The sequence below is a fragment of the Patella vulgata genome, chromosome 7 (assembly GCF_932274485.2).
Source record: "Patella vulgata chromosome 7, xgPatVulg1.2, whole genome shotgun sequence".
In the NCBI taxonomy this organism is placed as follows: domain Eukaryota; kingdom Metazoa; phylum Mollusca; class Gastropoda; family Patellidae; genus Patella; species Patella vulgata.
Window position 1 is genome coordinate 29,415,635 of NC_065885.2, and position 19,930 is coordinate 29,435,564.

A 19,930-nucleotide genomic window follows, 5' to 3' on the forward strand; every position below is an offset into this window, starting at 1 on the left:
TTCTCTCATTTTTATAAGCCCACATTGAAATGTGGTCGTATATTGTCATAGCCCCCGTCTGTCCGTCGGTCCGGCGTCCACAATTGCTTGTGGACGGTCTAGAGGCTAAAGTTAATATCCGATTGACTTTAAATTTATATACAGTGTTTAAGGCCATGAGACGAAGAAGCCTATTGATTTTCAGCGATTTCCGACAATTACTGCCAGAGTTATGGCCCTTGATCACTTCAAAAAATCTTGTGGACGCTCTAGAGGCTAAAGTTAATATCCGGTTGACTTTAAATTTATACACAGTGTTTAAGGTCATGAAGCGAAGAAGCCTATTGATTTTCAGCGATTTCCCATAATAACTGCCAGAGTTATGGCCCTTGATCTCTTCAAAAAATCTTGTGGACGCTCTAGAGGCTAAAGTTAATATCCGATTCACTTTAAATTTATACACAGTGTTTAAGGTCATGAGATGAAGAAGCCTATTGATTTTCAGCGATTTCCGATAATTTCTGCCAGAGTTATGGCCCTTGATCACTTCAAAAAATCTTGTGGATGCTCTAGAGGGTAAAGTTAATATCCGATTGACTTTAAATTTATACACAGTGTTTAAGGTCATGAGACGAAGAAGTCTAATCATTTTCAGCGATTTTCGATAATTACTTCCAGAGTTATGGCCCTTGATCACTTTGAAAAATCTTGTGGACGCTCTAAAGGTCAAAGTTAATATCCGATCGACTTTAAATTTATACACAGTTAGGGTGCCCCGTGGCCAAAACTTTTCCCTACTAAAAATTGTACTCGACACGTTGAATGTGCACGCTTCAGTGAAGTAACTCTATTTGAATCACAGACGAGTCTCGGGCTCTTTGTGTGACACTTTGTGTCTATAAATAGCCACAGCACGTGAAATTCTCAACACTTGTAACAACTATTACAGACCTAAAAAATCTATTGTTGACGATTCTGAATAGCAGTAATATTTAGCTTTTTGGTTATTACTGCAGCTTTAGAAATTACGCTCGTTTTATTTTTTAAATTGCTTTATCATTAACTAAACCGTTAAGAGTGGCATCTTTTGGTTTAGTAGAAATAATATCTCTGAATAACGCGGGTTGGGCAGGAAAATGATACTAGCAGTAGTTTCATTTTACTTTTACAAGGTTCTTAAAACAATTGTTGTGTTGCCCAACGGGCGTTATTTGTAAATTCAATTTCTTGTTCTAGCTTTCTGTCATGTTTCGTAAAAAAGTATTCTTGATTATCCCGGCCCGTCAATCAGACGGAGAATGGTTGGTAGACTGGTTAAGTGAGACTAATTTCAAAACAAAATATCCACCATAAAGCTTCAACATGCTTATTTGATTACATGCCCGGGATCACGTGGCTAAGTGGGTAAGACGCTGGCTCGCTAGCCTGGAGGTCGGGTGTTCGATCCCTGCATTGGCCGAGAAAGTTAATCCAGATTTTCCGGCGTGGTTTCACCTTGTCAGTGATGCAGGACGGAGGGCCTGACAAGGACAGCTGTCTGGTCGTTTGGATGGGAAGAAAAAAACGAGGTCCAGTGTACATATTGGCGTGCACGTAAAAGATCCCTTGGCAGTTGGAATTTGATATAAGAGTAGAACACAGTATGGCGTATGCCCCTCTTCATTAGCCCAGTTTAGGAGCAGAACGGTAGGACGTTAAACCCCATTTCATTTGATTACATGCCTTATGAAATCATTGTACTTCGGTCTGTATTAATTGTAAGTATTTATCAATGATAAACTGTTCATCAGGTAATACCTCGACTGAGTTCAATATTGAGATTAGCCGGTTGATTTGTTGGATATAAACCTTTGAATAATAGCGCCTAACAGGCAGCTGTGTTTAATTATGTTCTCCTGATTTTGATTGTTTCTGTGTGTTTGAAGTATATGTTTGTGATATGCGCTTAGAAACACTTCACCTGTAATGAAGCGCTATATAAATCGAACAATAATAACAAGGGCACGTAACCTATTTTTTGCTCAAAAGTGTCTGGATGTCATGGACGACACTCCGAACCATTTTTCAGTGTATTATTTATAGATGGTTAAATGGTCATATCTTATTAAGTACAACATGGCCGTTTATTTAGTGACTATAATTGTGCGAAACTGATTTAAGGCTTAGTATATATATAAGTATTGTGGTGTAATTGTCATGATATTTGGAGATATTTATTTATGGTGGGGCAGCCTAACACAGTGTTCAAGGTCATGAGACGAAGAAGCCTATCGATTTTCAACAATTTTCGATAGTTACTGCCAGAGTTACGGCCCTTGATCACTTCAAAAAATTATGTGGAAGCTCTAGAGGTCAAAGTTAATATCCGATTGACTATAAATTTATACACAGTGTTTAAGGTCATGAGACGAAGAAGCCTGTTGATTTTCAGCGATTTCCGATAATTACAGCTAGAGTTATGGCCCTTGATCACTTTGAAAAATCTTGTGGACGCTCTAGAGGGTCAAGTTAATATCCGATTGACTTTAAATTTATACACAGTGTTTAAGGTCATGAGACGAAGAATCCTATTGATTTTCAGCGATTTCCGATAATTACAGCTAGAGTTATGGCCCTTGATCACTTCGAAAAATCTTGTGGACGCTCTAGAGGGTGAAGTTAATATCCGATTGACTTTAAATTTATACACAGTGTTTAAGGTCATGAGACGAAGAATCCTATTGATTTTCAGCGATTTCCGATAATTTTTGCCAGAGTTATGGCCCTTGATCACCTTGAAAAATCTTGTGGAAGCTCTAGAGGCTAAAGTTAATATCCGATTGACTTTAAATTTATACACAGTGTTTAAGGTCTTGAGACGAACAAGTATATTGATTTTCAATGAAGCTTTATGACTTGAACAGCTAAATCCAATATCCATGATGTTAAAAGTTTCGTATGCTAAACGTTAGCATGGCGCAGAACTTTATAAAAACCGAACAAATTCTAATGGTTTTCTGATAATTACTTAATGAGTTGTTACTCTTAATCAGATTTTAATGTATAATAAATGTTTCATTACCGAAAAAAGTAAAAATACGCGACAACTCTTGTTGACTGCCCGGACGATATAGCTGCTGTGGGCGTATGTTTCGTTGCCTGGCAACCTATCTTTTTGCTTGGGGGATACTTGAAGAGAATTAGGCTACCTTCTGGCTAATTCCTAAGCTTGTCTCTTGAAGGGAGCCTTTGCGTTTTGCTTACTTTACCGGAGGTTCGTGATTGGCCTGATATCAATCACTGGTGGCTGCATGGGGTGGATTTAGGGTGTTTAGAATCAGAAGGGGGAACGAATAGGTCTTTGTACACATACCCCCCCACCCCACCCCCATGAGTTTAATCGCCAAGACAGATTTTCAGGTTTATATCCACATGAATGTCCTGTTCTGCTCAGCCGAATGATCCTTCAACACTCTGCGCTGTATAAAAACTTGATTCCGCAACTCCATGACGCAAAAACGACTGAATCACCTGATGGTGTGTGCGGTGCATAATGACCTCCTTTATGATCAGGACCCAAAGCATGTCGCCAAGATATTCGCAGAGAACAGTCCTGATCGTAGAATGAACATCTTGTTGCAACACAATGAGAGTTACTTCCCTTCATCAACTTCCGATGCAATTAACAATATATATGTCATTGCAATTAACGATTTATGGGATTGGGCACAAACATCAAGGGCAGATAACTTGAATATGTGTCCCTCCCCCAATGGATTTACCCAGGGGTTAGTGAAGTGGAGAGAATGAAACAACTGGGGATACCTAGGATGCCGTATCCACAGTTGTATCCTTCCATTTTACTCCACTAACCTCTGGGTCCATTCACAGGAGAGACACAGTCAAATTAACCACCCTTTTTTTTATTTGCGGGTGGCCAAAGGGAAGTAACTCGCATTTTATTCCAACTTTGTCAAAATATTTTAGGGCATCGTTTTGTGTGCATGTCACTTCTTTGACATTGAATTTCTTGCATCTCTTCTGAAAATCAAGTGTACAGACTGCTTTATTGTGATGAAATGAAATGGAGTTTAACTTCCTACTGTTCTGCTCCGACTGCCATAATAAAGTGTGCTATGGGGGATATTTTGCCCGAGCAGCTGCACTATGGCCTACTCTTATATCAAATTCCAACCGCCAAGGGATCTTTTATGTGCACGCCAGAGTATACACGGGACCTTGGTTTTTCGTCCCATCCGAACAACTAAAAAGCTGTCCTTATCCTTGCTAGGCCCTCCGTCCTGCACCACTGACATGTGCATTTTCTAATTCATCATGAGATTCAACTGAATGAACAGATGTTGTTACTGTATCTTCACACTTATACTCAAGAAAAGGAGAGGATTTAGCCGGGTATTTCACAATTATTAGCATGATAACTGGCCATTTTTGCTTTGCTCAATTATGTTCATCTTCCTCTAGTCATGAGGTGGGGGATTGGAAGGTTTTCCATAAATGGAATAATATTTGACAGTCCACAAAATTTTCATGACTGTTTTTGATATTACAAACCTTTCATAGTAACAAAATTTGACATACCTTATATATATATATATACCTTATATGTTATATATAACAAGTGACATTGACGGTTGGGTTTGATGTTTATTGCAAGCTGGCGCACAAACTTCTATCAAACCCCTGACATTTGCAATTGGTATTAGAATTAATTTGAATAGCATTCCAATAATAAAATCACTGGCACTGGTTTGTTGACAATCTTACAGTGAATCCCAAATATATTTAATACTGTTATTTATTATTAGTAATTTATTGCTTTTAAATGAATAACAATACAATAATAACAGTTAATTAATGATGAAAACATTCAACTACAATTTATAGTCCATTACAAGAAATTAATGCACCATTAAAGTTAACCTTACTTTTTTCTCAAATATTGGATAAAATAATCTAATATAAATGATACCTTCGGTTTCGTTTTTTTTGATCTACACAATATAATGATCTGATGCTGGGCATGGATAAGGTTTGGAAGGATGGTCTTGGCTCCATTTTACGCTCTGTTTATAAATAGATCAGTGCACATGTCTTGGCTTGATTCAAGTAGCTTTTGTTCATTGGCTGTTTTAAGTACACAACTTAGAGCACAAAACGAATGAAAAAACATCAGATTGAGTTTGACCCCATTTACTAGATAATTACGTCACTTTTATTTTATCAATGACATTAATAAGCCCATCAGATTTAATTACCATTGAATATTATTATTATTTTGAGCAGTGTTTGACAATTCCACTGATTTACAGGTAAATATTGTATACTTCATTTTATCGGACTCGCAATAGGTAGGTAGCATTTAATTTCTTGCTTGTATTAATTTCTTGTTATTACAGTGCATATAATATTGATAATTTAATAGATAACTGGCATTACTTTCAATAGACATCAGAATGTTTTAACAAAACAAGGACATCAAGAACATTTATTCAAGGTTAATAATGTAATATAATATTTCCATTCTTTGTAATGCACAGTGGTTATTTATTATTTAATGTTTGAGAGGGTGATGACTGTGATGACCATGATGGTCTTTATGGTGATCTTTATGTCTACATACTAGAACTGGTACGTGGGAATGATGCATGATATAATCACTGACACTGCCTACGAATGTGCGACGTAATGTACCCATACCACGAGTACCAACAACAATAAGATCAGCCTTTTCTTCATCTGCTACTCGTACTACAACTTCCCCAGCATTTCCTCCAACACTTTTGACTTTTCCCCCAATCTTGAAATACAAACATGAAAATACTTTGGTATTTAAATGTCTCAATTATGTGTTTAGTAGAAATGGTTAATAAATGAAACATAAACATATGGTTTGTCTGCAAAGTCATCTGAGCTAGCTCTAACACTTATACCAACAAAAGCTTATTATGGGTGGATAACTCTAATCAGTGGTTTATGATAAAAAAAAAAAAATGTTTCGGATTTTTATAGACTTCATATTTTGAACAGGGGAATCATATTGAAATTTGAAATTGAGATTGTCTAACTTTCAACAGGGTCCTACCAAGTTTTCAAAACATGTGCCATGCACTTTGACATAAGCTTTAATTTGATAGGCTTCTACCTGTTACCCTAATATATTCTATCAAACATCTGTACTATATAAGTTCAAGATTGAAAATAGCAAGGGAGATAATAAATAAATATATTATGGGCCTAATACCAATGCATTTTCCTGACCCTCTTGCACCTTTTAAAATCTATATATTTTTTGAAATTGTGGAAGGGAAATTGATTACTTACACCTGCATGTTTTAATTTATTACCAAGAACTTCTAGAAATGCCTTTGTCTTCTTTTCTTCTTCTTGTAAAAGATCGGTAACCACAGTAATATCAGTCATCACCATTGCTGTAAAAATATTCTGTATATACAAATATTGTTACAAAGTTAGGGAGGTTTTGTTACTGTAAAGTATTTGCATGATATTTAAAACATGTATATTAAATGAAGTAAATTACATTTATAGACAAGGGTGGGGGTGGGCCTGGTCAGCAGCAGCAAAGTTGTCAACTCTGTAATATGCATTTTGCAAGAGATAGACAGGGAACAAGCTAAAAAAAAAAAGAATTTACATACAATCAGCGGTCATAATCCTGAAAGTTAAAGTCTGATGTGCACGAATATCGCAAGGAACCAAGATCTTTGGGATATAAACATATATTTTAAGTTTCATCAAAATCAGATCAAAATTGTGACCTCTAGAGTCCCCACAACCTTGATATTACATACTTTAACACTATTTGCGCACAGGGGGCTGCCATTTTGTCAGGCAGTTTCGGTCCAATTTTCACAAAATTCACCTCATTCATCATTATGATGTAACGTTAATATATTCGAAAGTTTGTTTAAATTGGATAAAAATTGTGACCTCCATAGATGGACCACAACCTAAAAACAGGATTTTTCGTATCCGGGCCATAATCCAGGAAGTCACGGTTCGATATGTGCGAATCGAAAGGAACCAAGATCTTTTGGAGATAAAAACATATATTTCAAGTTTCGTCGAAATCGAATAAAAATTGTGACCTGTAGAGTGTCCACAAACAAATTATGGATGGACAGGGGCGATGACAATATATGTCCACATGAAAATGATAGAAGAAATGACTATGCAAAACCTGTTCAAAATTTATGAAACGAGAAATTTGAAATTCAACAGGATTCTTCCTTATGCCCCAATCAAACATCTCACCATGTATAAACAATAGGCTTCTTTGTTTCGCTACTTTAAATAATAGGCCCACTTATCAATTTCAAACAGATTTGTAAGTTTTAAATACAACTCTAAAAATAATACTGAATTTATCTCCCTTTAATGCATAGAATTCATGACAGTTCTATATAATGTGGTTGTAGTTTTTGTCAAGTACTTATTTAAAGGCTCAATACCACTCCTGTTGTAACTGAATAATATGTCCCAATCTTTATTCTGGTCAACAAATTGTACTATTTTACAATATTCCAATTAATTGATGATACAAATTTAATCTTAACACACCTAATTTAAAAAATTGGAAAAATTCAACTAAATGATTTGAAAAGCCTAACGTAAAGCTTTTCAAATGTGACTTGGATTTAAAAATATTTTCGAACCTCTGGACAAGTAAAATAGGATTTAATGGATAATTTACACAACAGGTAGGATACTTAAACATCTAATACTTAGAATAAGACTATTATTTATTGTCCCTTTAACCCTTCAATCGGCTTCAAACAGCTCAATGTAACAACATTTCCGAATAACTAACAGCTAAATGTAACAATATTTTAGTGTAACAAATTGCTCAAAGCATCAAAATTTCAGGATAATGAACTGCTCAACGTAACATTTCTTGATAAGCCCCGGCATACTGAATTATGGATATAGCCATAGTAGTAATTAGTTATGGACCATAATTAAATCAACTTACGTGACTGTACAACAGTATGGTACTCAGGACAGTGAACCATAATTACATGGTCATGCTCTCGATGGACATTTTCCATATACCCTATAAAACAGATTAAAAAAATATAAAATAAACAATTTCTGGGTCATGCCTGGTCGTTGAGATGGGACAGATAAAATAAGCTCCACCCACGCTGGTGTGTTCGTAGAAGAATCCATGACGATTTAAATACAACAAAGAATAGACAGAAATTTTCCTCCCTAGCATTACACACCTATTCATATGAAAAATAATAGAATGGTTTATTTTAAGTCTCAAAAAGTATTACATTGATTACTGTAGTTCATTACTCAAGACAAATTCACAAAGATAACATCTTTTCAATGTTCATATACATGTACCAGGGCCCTTATTCACGAAAACATAAAGTAAATTACAACCGAAATGTTAAGAAATACTGCAACTTCATTGGTTATATGCAAATTGATTTGACTGGTCAGCCAATCGAATTGCAGTATTTCTTAAAATTTCGATTGTATCTTAGTTTAAAGGAGCTAAATCGCTAACATTTGGGACCTAGAAATGGACAAAAGTAGGTCGCAACACATATAATACTGTAGTATGAATGTATATAAACTGATTTACATTCAACTTTTTCGGTACTTACTCCAATTTCAAATCAGTTATGTTCGGTGAAATAAGCCAGCAGTCTCAAGCAAGTGCAAATTTCTAGCGTCTGGTTATTTCAGTCTACATACGCCGTATCCCTCGAGTCTCTTGATACAACTGGGGCTGAAGCGCATTATGGTACACGATTCGTGTACCAATGGTAAAATGTTTATTTTGTCTTAAATATTGGATATCAAAAGCCCTTTTTTTTCCGGTAAGATCAGTTTTAGATCACAACATGAATGTTGATTTAATTTGACAAATAAATCGTGTTTTCAATGTTGAAGATTTTGGATGATATTGAGTTAGAGACTTAGCTACTTTAAGTTAAGTTTTCGTGAATAAGGGCCCTGGTTCTTAAAGAGGAAGGCATTAATGCCTTAACATTAAATATGTTTCTACAATGCACAACCAAAAATACAAATAATTTAGTTATTAATTCACATTCCATCAGTGACATAGAGTGACTAACAATTACACTTAGTTAAACATACATTATGCAAGAGCTAAATCTACCTATTGTAGGTCTTTCTTTAGGCCTGAAATCTTATATACACCATTAATTAGACATTTATTAACATGAAAAGACCATAATCAACCCTCGATGCTATCTTATGTGTCCAATTTTCATTGGATTTGAATCCGATCTGCTGTTTAACACTCATTGAAGATTAAGCGAGACTGTTAATCATCGTGACAGTGTTAACAATGACAATCAAGGCTACAAAGACTTTAAAATAAGTTTTCTCGGCTTAGAGTAAAGCAATTTGACTGAAATTTTCAGCGTATTCCCTTTACATTATCTAGTTTTTAACTACCGGTATTATAGTGAGAACTGCATGCTCTTTATCTAATCTTCCATAATGTGTCTTTAATTAAGGAGAATCAATTAGTACTTCGAGCTGTGCATTGTTAAAACTATTTTAAAACTAAATGAATAAAATATTGGTAAAATCTTCGAGCTGGGCATTGTTGGAACTATTTTAAAACTAAATGAATAAAATAATGTTAGAAATTTGCAAGCTGGGCCTTGTAGGAACTATTTTAAAACTAAGTGAATAAAATATTTGTAAAGATTTGCAATGGACATTCTAACTTTCTTTAATAATAGCTCAACATAGTTAAATCAAGATAAGTTGAACTGGTTGTAAGTGTTATTTATATTCTTTGTATGTTGACATATATATATACCCTTGTATTATATTTCACGAATATTATTACACTATGTGATAAGTATAAAGTTAGACAGATAACCTACCATATCAAGATTAAGTAAAATTTTATTCTGGGGTCACCTTAAAGTAATAACTACTTTCTAGAAAGGAATGGGGTCCCGTTTACACAATACTGATGATGTACATGGTTTAGTATTTGACGGATATAGTTTTGTCATGACAGCAGCATTTTCATGTACACTTCGTCGAACTCCAACTTTCAAACGTTCCAAATGAGTCCAATGCCCAGACCAATCATGTACCCCCGCCTTCAAAAAATTGTGGTGCAGCCTTGACAGTTGTTTCAAAAAGAAAATAGAGTAAGTATAATATCCTGCCTCCTGCACTACTATATTAACATACAAGCTGAATAAATACAGAGACATCATTGTTTCATTATGAAACTTGAAAAAAAACTTCTACTAAAACAGTTTTAAATTTTGCTGGGGTAATATTCAATGACACCATCAACAACATGAAATGAAATGAAATACTAATAGGGTTCAAAGTCTACTTTTCTGCACCGACTGGGCTAATGAAGACAGTCAACAACATGAAACATTGATTTAATAGTTTTATATTTAAATTTCATTCTCTCGCTGATACCATACTGTTTATGGTAAAAATGTTTTATACCTGGTGGGAGACTTTTAACATATGCTGTATATAAAAAGAGAGAATCACTTTAAGAAGATTAAATACATCAAGCTTACCTTACTGATTTATAGTTATATTTTTCTGTCCTATTAAAACCTTAATGTATCAGTTACACTGTTTTATAGTATATTTTCAGAAATTGGATAGTATTTACACTTTCAAAAACTCATTAATATCATAGAAGTGTATAATTATCAGGTGCTTAAAGTGCCCAAGACCCATTCAAAGGAAGAAACTTTAAAGATAAATGCAGTAGAATTTGAAGATATGTTTGATCAATATAACTTATTTTATCTGAAAGTATATTACTTGAATTGACCAGGATGAATAAAATTATGGACATAATTTCCATCATAAGACAAGTTAATCTTTATAACATCATTCACTATATGCTGTTTTTGCTCTCTCAACAGATGCATTACTCGCAAGCATATTCATGCTACATAGGTAAACTGAGCTTGTCGATCTTGAAGTATCTTATGAGATATGTCTTGGGCAATAAATATATTTTTCTTGATGGTTTGAAGTTTGAATTGTATATACCTATATAAGATCACGATTTTCAATGAAATATATTTATCAATAAGGTATGATAAGGAAATTTTGAGACTAACAACAGCTATCTTTTGGTACCCTGGCCCTCGCGCTGTTCCGGCGCCCCTGGTAGGATCGAATTTAATATCACAAATTAAGGGTGATTTATTGAATCCCTCCCTGTATTGTAAGTGGATTTAGATTGAAAGAGTATCTATATATCCATACTTTAGAATATAGGCAAATGTTTAATCCGTAGAAAAGGCACTCCGAAAAAAATGGGTGGGGATCCTCCCATCTTCCACCCCCACAATACACCACCCCACCCCACCCCATAACTCTCCACAATCCAAATTGTCTGTCTCCCAATTGTAAAATTGCTAGCTGTATTATTTATGTAAGGTCGTAGGTTTATCCATATATCGGTCAGTAAAAGTCTTTTCAAACTCACAATACCACATCATCATTGGGGAACATCGCATGTCTGTTGGTTATTCACTCAATAACAATAAATTACAAGTGATCCATACTTACAATTAAATGCAAAATCTGCGTATTCACTACCATCCATAGCAATGGCTACATTTCTTACTGGTGCAGTTGTCATTGTTGAAAAAAAATGCCGATGAGAATCTTGACAAAAATAATGTTTGCGTCAACTAAGCTGTCAGTATCAGTAACCCTGAACGTCTCTCTACGATGTCTGAGGTCCTTTACCTCAATCGGCCAATAACACAGTTATTTATCACCACATATAGTTATAGTTATCCAGACACGTCATGTTTCTAGAACATACAAGTCTTTCTATTTTACCCTTTTTTATTCAGGTTAGCCTACTTTATATTTTATTTTCAAGCACAAATATTGTAAATAAATATATATGTAGGGTAAATGAAAATATGATTTATGGACCTAATCATTTTTTTTCTTGAATTGTATATTTTATTTATCAAACAATAATTCCAAGTAAAACATTTTTAATATTGATAAATATTTATTGTGTAAAATTTGGCCAATTTAACTACATTTTTAATGCCGGCTCATTGGTGACACTCATTGATATAATGCTCATTGCGGGATGCTTATTAGTCCAAAGGGCATATCATATCAAGGTAGTCCTACATGAATTGATATGAATAATACATCTTGTTTTAAAATTTAAAAATAACAGAATCCCAGATAAGAACATGTATAGTGTGGTGTATTCAGCACAGATGATCTGGTTGAATGAAGTGATTGAATAGGTGAACACAGGTGAACTGGTTGATAGTGAAATGAAATGAAATGGGGTTTAACGTCCTACTGTTCTGCTCCTAACCTGGGCTAATGAAGACGGGCATACGCCATACAGTGTGCTATGAGGGAAATTTTGCCCGGACAGCGGCACTACAGCCTACTTTTATATCGAATTCCAACTGCCAAGGGACCTTTTCCGTGCACGCCAATGTGTACACGGGACCTCGGTTTTTCGTCCCATCCGAACGACTAGACAGCTTTCCTTGTCAGCCCCTCCGTCCTGCATCACTGACAAGGGAGAACCACGCCGGAAAATCTGGATGAACTTTCTCGGCCAATGCAGGGATCGAACACCCGACCTCCAGGCTAGCGAGCTAGCGTCTTACCCACTTAGCCACGCGATTCCCCGAACTGGTTGATAGAGAGCAGGGAAGAGGAACATATAATCTTTGTTGTGATAATATGTTTTACAAATAGGTGTCAGTCAAAGATGTGAGTTCACATTTTCTATTAAAAAATGGGGATGGGCTAAATTGTTAATGACGTAGAAATAGAAACAAAATCTGAGTGATTTATCAAACAATTTCTTAGAATATCATAATGTTAAAAATAATAATAATTTGCCGGGGCGATAACCTTACATTCCTCAAAAAACGTCAAGGTCAAATGTTTTTTTGTTAATCCACTCTACTTTAAGTTTTAACTTATATAAGTTACAGGATTATGAGTGAAGACGGTTTGACATTTGTGTAGTCTTAAAGGCCAATACTAGGCTTGTTTAGCTTATAACTAAAAACAAAATCTTGAAGGTCTTTTTTATGAAAACAGTAAATCGAACAAAAAGTCATTCATTTCTCTGTAATAATACAATAAGCCAAGAAAATGTCTATAAATCATGTGATAAGGACAAAAGGTGAAGAAAACTATTCATTATGTTAAATAAGCTTCATTTATCACAAGAATCTAGTTTTTTCATTTCTTGTGGCTGGTCTGAGTAAATTTTGATTCACATGGTCAAATAAAATTAGTATAAGATGTTACAGCATATTTTGTTTCAATGCCGAAAGGCATATAAAATCAAGAATTTTGAGGTTTTCTACTTCTTTTATTTTAAGAGAAAACTTGCATGGGTATAGGTTTCAAGGCAACACATCTCCACAAGCAGTTTTTCCAATATGTTATGAAACTATTTCATCTAATGGGGCTTTAATTCGATTATCAATTTTCATACTATATCTGAACAAGATTTTGATTTCAGTTGTCCTCATTCTTGTGACCTTCCAATCACATTACTGGTAAGTTTTCCAAAATTCTTTATACTCTGATGTTGAGTCTTCTTGAACTAAAAAGAGTATTTTTGTCTAATGAGAAGAAAAGTAAGAGACCAAATCTGAATATTAATTAAAAAAGAAATACATTTTATTGATAAATTATTATAACAATTAACGCACATATTGCTGACAACCAAATATTCTTATAACAAATCCTGGTCCACATAATATCTCTATAGATCTAAATAGTTGTGCATTTTACATCATAAAATATAAAATAATTCACATATAAATAGCATATTGAAAATAATTACAGATAACTTCTATTAAGGACACACATTTGATTATGAAAGCAGGCATGACATCGGTGTATCTCATTTTTATTTTCTTCTGTCCTTTCAAGACAATGAACAACTGCAGTTTCAACACCTTACTAAATCTTAGGAGACTGCAAATACTTTACAGTTCAAATTTACAGGGTCTAAGTTTGAATAATAATAATGTGATATTTAATCTGGTGAAGTAGTCTACATATCCATCTTTGTTTTTTGAAATTTACAGGCAACATACACATTTAATTTATAGACTAAAATAAAATCTCTAAATTCTAGTTGTATCTCATGATTTACTGACCTTAGAAATAATAATATACAGTATGATAATTCTATAACATATGTCTGTTTACATTTTATATTAAAAGAATAAATTACAAGGGAACCATCTTTAAATATATATTCTATCTCTTACTAAACAAGGTTAATAAATAGGCTATGGCGGCTCTAAAAAAAAATAAAAGATTCCAATTTAACCTAATATGCCCCTTACATTAATACCATACTGCATACATAGTAAATAAACTAATCATTTTATTCAGTATCACTTGTGTGTAAATTGGACCCTTTATAATAGTGATAAAATATGAGCAATAAAAACATAATTAAATGTTAATAAAACAATTAAATAATGACTAATTTGAGATTTTTCTTAGCAAACATAGACAGGTGCTTTTCAGGCACACTGTATGCCCCAAGTTGTCCATGCTGGATTCAAAATCGTTGTCAACAAATCCCACAGAAATTGTGTTTGATATGTGCAATCCTAAAACTTTCATATTGAATATAGATCTTATTGATGCCCAAATAAACAATCTCACCAAGAATTGTCATCTCAAATTTTCTTCTGTATCATGCTTACAAGATTTCATGAATTTAAATGAAACGATGGTCAAACTCTTGATATATGAAAAAGAAAAATGCAGCGTTTCTATAGAGTCTCTCCTTTGGCCTAAATGAACAAGACCACCCAGTTTTGGATACTCTATCAATAACATTGTCTTGTATTCTTTTTCAAAGTCAATTTAATTAAAAAACAGATCTACATTTTGTTTTGTTTTTTTATACTTTTGAGTGCCTCCACTACATTAAGATCTGACCAGATGTAGTGGGAGGTAGCATCAGGGGTCATACAAGCGGCTTTTAACCTATGACGTCAGTGTTACTGTTGACGTTTCTACTGGGATACCCACAGTTCCGTGCACTGCATGCCAAGAACTTGCCACAACAGATAGCTTCATCGGCTAATCCCTCACATCAACCAGAATGCAGGTTATATAACAACTCTTCCACATCCTAGTGTAGTAAAGACAAGTAAAATGAAATTTTTAACTACAAAAAACGAAAACGAAAAAGGATATGTGTTTTAATCAGATTGTTTCAAAGTCAAAATATGGAAAAGTAAAATTTGAAAAATGAGTTCAGTATTACGAACCGCATGGTCTACAGACCGACAGGGGTAACAACAGTATACAACCACAGTTGCAAATCAAAGAAGTTTAAGGTTTCCTTTGATAATGTTGATATTAATGTCATTGAATCAAAGTCAAGAAACAAAACTATCACTAATCAAGCAGTGAACTAAAATCAACATGGAGGTTGACATTGTATTTAAATATTGCAAATTAAGAAATACATCTAATATTTTTATATCTCACAATTGAGATAAAGACATAAAGTTATATTAAAATTCATAAAGGTTGATTTAATTCATGCAAAATAGTAAAAAATTCCAAATTTAAAAAAAAAAAAATTAAACCTAACTTTCAATGGGATTACAACAACTGTTGTTAAAGAAGTGGGTATGCAGAGAAACATGAAGATGTACATGTACTATCATTTTCACATTTGAAAAATAAATATAATATATTGCATGCTAACATACAAAAATATTTCAAATAAATTTGAAGAAAAAAATAGTTTTTCACATTTTCAGTTAATCATAGTATTCAAAATGACGTACAGTTATCTCTTGGATTAAATAAACAATAATTTTATACATTATTAATTGCGATAAAAAATACATATGAAATATTTATGAACAATAAATCAGATGCCAATCTTAAATAAATATCTATACCGAGTCGATATTTTAAGAAGTCTTTCATGAATTTTCCTTCATCCATTTTAAATGTACATTATTGCCATCTAAAATCTAGATAGTTCATGCATGAATTGAGCAACTTTAGACCCACTAAATGTATATTCCAATAAGCAATACAACACGCAATATAGACCTTTCTAGAGAAATGATTTTTAAAAGCTTACAAGATTTGTTAACAAAAGCACAAAAAAGAAACAACACATAAACTAATGATTTTAAAACAAATTTTTGGTTTTACATTTGGTAAACACATCACAAATATCTAAAATACTTACAGGAAAATATATTTTAAAACATATTAAATTGTGCATTTAGAACTGAGTGACTTATATGACCACACCATTACGTGCTTTATATACAATACCTGTGGCCCATATGTATAACCCTGCACCAGACTACAGTATCTTTCATATTACTCCATTGTTTACTGCATATTAGACATACCATATTGACCTGAACACATACTAGAAGCAAGTCTTTTTTTGGCATGACAGCTACACATATCTTAATAAAGTTTATTTTACAATAAGATACTTTCAACAAAATCAGGAGCTATGGGTGTACAGATACTATATAATTTATGATAAATGAAAAACATCCACATTAATTCATGAGTGAAAAATTTTAAATTTAAAAAGAAATAAAACCCCCAAACAAATATCCTATTAATTATCATCTTGTGATTAAAATTAAATTATACTTTTTTTTATATTATCCAACAATGTAGTCTAACAAACTTTCAATTATGATGATATTCTGCCAGGAAGAGTCCTATCTACATCAGACAATTTTCTTCCAAATGGCTACATATCCCCCAAACCAGACACAAACATTCCTATTCATTTTTCGGCATAATCCAATACAATAAACCCTCTAAACCAATACATACAATTTGATTATCGATAGTCAAGATTATATGATCTGAACATCGACTTCAAACAAAATGTCAGATGTAAATATAAGAAAATGAACATAATAGACATCTTTTTTTTTTTTAAATCATATTATAATATTTTTAATCAATCAATAATGTGTTCTTCTATTGTGTTCTACTAATCTTCTTTCTTTAATGCACATAAATCTATAAAATCTATACTTCTGTTATCACAGTTTCATTTATTCTAATTCACACATATTTCTTATTTCCATCTTTATATTCATTTTACCGTACATGTTCCAATCATGCATGTTTAACACATTAAGAGTCCCAGATGTCTTGATAGTAAAATAGCCTTTGTCAACCAGATGCATGTTGTAATCCAGAAGTCCATCATTGTATGTTGCAAACTATTTAGAAATTTAACACTTAATGATTGACATATCAAATTTGCATATAGCATTAGCAAACTATCTAGATGTTCATCATCAAATAAATGATGCAAATTCATATACTAATCCGCACTCACATCTGATGGAAAAGTAATTATCGAAAGCCTTGATTACTAGCCATAACTTTACACTTAAGAATCAACAAGAGTTGGTGAGGTAATAAGAATGGGACCCTGGTTTAATATCAATATGACTATTGTCTCTTGTTCAAACTTTTTTAAGTCACATTTTTATTTTTGTTTTCTGCTTTGTGAGTAATTCTTGCATGCATTTTTAAATATTCAGGTGCATTCTCTGACTTTTCTGATATAGATTTCATCCGTTGGGACTCTTCCTGAAAATAACAAAAATTTCACAGCTGAAATAGCGGTAAATAAACCAACATTAATACAACATGGAATAAATTATAATTGTACATATGAAATCTGTGCAAATTTTCTATATTACCTAGGTCTGCAGTGGATTAACATGGAGTTGAACACAAATCATAATATGTAAAACAACTGATACCACTGCTTATTTATTTGGGTAGTTACCATTTTTATTGTATTTTTGATCGATTGTTTTTTGTTTATGTAAAAACTTAGCTGATGAGACTCATATTAAGTCCACTCAACACAAACTAAGGCATTTTGGGACTAACATATGGTTCAATTTTATTTCAATAATTCGCTTGCGCGTAGGGGTCTTTAGCAGTGGGAGGAAACTGGATGACCCGGAGAAAACCCACGAGATTAGACAGGCGACCGTACTCCTTGCCACATACAACCGGGGAATCGAAACCACGCCAGTTGACTCTATGACAGACCTTATGATGTAGCACACACGTGCTAATCATTCAGCCATCCAACCCCCCTACTTCTCAGACACATGCATGGAAGTTAACAATTTGTATCATACTTTCATATTTAAAAAAATACACCAGTCACCATTTAATGTATAATTTATGACAATTTTTTTGAGTTTAAAAATATCATGCAATCAAAAAGTGATTAGGAAATAAACACTTACCTCTTTCATTTTATTAGCTCGTTCTTCTAATTTTAATTCTAAACTTGTTCTTTTATTACACTGATGTTGATCTTCCCATTCTTTATGCCGCTGTGTTTCTTTTCTTTTTTCCAAAATTTTATTCAATTCAGGTTTTTGTAACACATTAACACCTCTAAAAAAGAAAGGAAACACAAATTTAGCATTCTTACAAACTGAAACGCGAGGGTTGCAGATTTTGTACATTTATTATTTCTAACATCCAAATCTACAATCCAATCTTGAAATCCAATGATAAATATTTATTTCATGGAAAGAAACAGTAAAGAAATTTATCCTCCAATCCATTTAAAATGATATATTTAAATAGAAGTCGGTATAATTCATGAAATGATAAAGATGGATATTACATTTTTTGCAAACAATTTACAGAACAGTACATTGGTAATCAAATGCAACTTGTTTAGATAGTGAGATTGAGACCAATAATCCTTAGTGGGTAGTATTACTGACCACCACCTTTTAAATAACAAAGTAAGTCGCTAATCCTGATCTTGCATGTTTCAGACAGAGCACAATTTATCAGGACTTAATCTATGATAAAATGTAATATTGAATTAAGAAAACAAAACCCAAATATCAATGACAGAAAATCTTCTGGCTTGGATTCAATTCAGAGGCCTATCAAAACTTTTTATAGGTGGTGCTCACTGGCTTATTCATATTGTCTGCTGAAGATACTAAATGTTGCAAAAATGTTCTGTTCATTGTATCTTTGTAAATACTGAATGAAACTGGAACATTTTTGGACTTATATTCCATTTAGTGGTTCAATTTGTACAATATATCATAGATGGCAACTGATTCAAAATCCCTCAAAGGTTGACACCTTAACTAGTGAATATTTTACCTTCTGTAATTAAGTAAGAGTTCTTTATGTAGGGCTTGTCTTTCTCTAGACTGAAGACATGGATTGCTTATTTTTTTAGGTTGAATCTGGGGACTTTCATCTTCCGGTGGAGGTTTCATAGCTGCGGTGGGAGGATGACCGTTTAATTTACTCTCAAGAGAGTCTTTATTACCATTATCTTCAACATCTAATGGTGGTGGAGGGGGTGGAAACGACTCACCCTCATCTTCGTTATAATCGGGTGCAGGTTCTGGTATTTCAATATTTTCTAAAACAATCAAGAAACATAAAGAACTTTATTTTCTCTATAAATAAAATATGTGATATATACTTGTTAAATTATTACCAAATTATTGTATAAATCTATTGTTGCAGCATGTTTTTAGATGATGATGTTATTCAACTGGATGTATTTCCTCGCTGGCTAAAATCCAAGTCATAACTAAGCTCGTCATTAGAGCTTAGTTGAAAATAGTTGATTAGTTTTAATGTATATAATTCCAACTAATGTACATTATTACAGTTACACAGACATATCAAAGTAATTTTACACAGAAAAAATAAAAAGTTAAGAGTTAGTTTACCAGTCAATAACAATCAGTTTCTAATAGGTGCTCAGGTGCAGACTATTTATAAAAATAAAGTGTGCTTGATTGAAACATGCTAGTTAATTACATAATTTGTGCTACTTAGTAAACGGTTAAATTCTTGGAACACCATCTCTATTAAAACATTC

General features: G+C 33.2%; 2 protein-coding genes across 4 annotated transcripts in view; both read right to left on the minus strand.

Moving 5' to 3' along the window:
* Window positions 1-4,770: 4,770 nt before the first annotated feature.
* On the minus strand, window positions 4,771-11,754 carry LOC126827086 (putative universal stress protein SAUSA300_1656). The gene is made up of 4 exons (XM_050556284.2): window positions 11,557-11,754; window positions 7,970-8,050; window positions 6,301-6,407; window positions 4,771-5,776 (listed from the first exon to the last, which is right to left on the minus strand). The coding sequence occupies exons 1-4, from the start codon at window positions 11,627-11,629 to the stop codon at window positions 5,531-5,533; spliced, it is 507 nt and encodes a 168-aa protein (XP_050412241.1). The 5' UTR covers window positions 11,630-11,754; the 3' UTR covers window positions 4,771-5,530.
* Window positions 11,755-13,655: 1,901 nt separating this feature from the next.
* Window positions 13,656-19,930, minus strand: part of LOC126827084 (uncharacterized) — a 36,371-nt gene continuing 30,096 nt past the window's right edge. For all 3 annotated transcript variants that reach the window (XM_050556281.2, XM_056102300.1, XM_056102301.1), the window contains 3 exons: window positions 19,195-19,462; window positions 18,306-18,459; window positions 13,656-17,628 (listed from right to left, as the gene is read on the minus strand). In XM_050556281.2, coding sequence (XP_050412238.1) covers window positions 17,512-17,628; window positions 18,306-18,459; window positions 19,195-19,462 — 539 coding nt within the window. In that variant the 3' untranslated portion in view covers window positions 13,656-17,511. The remainder of the gene's footprint in view (window positions 17,629-18,305; window positions 18,460-19,194; window positions 19,463-19,930) is intronic.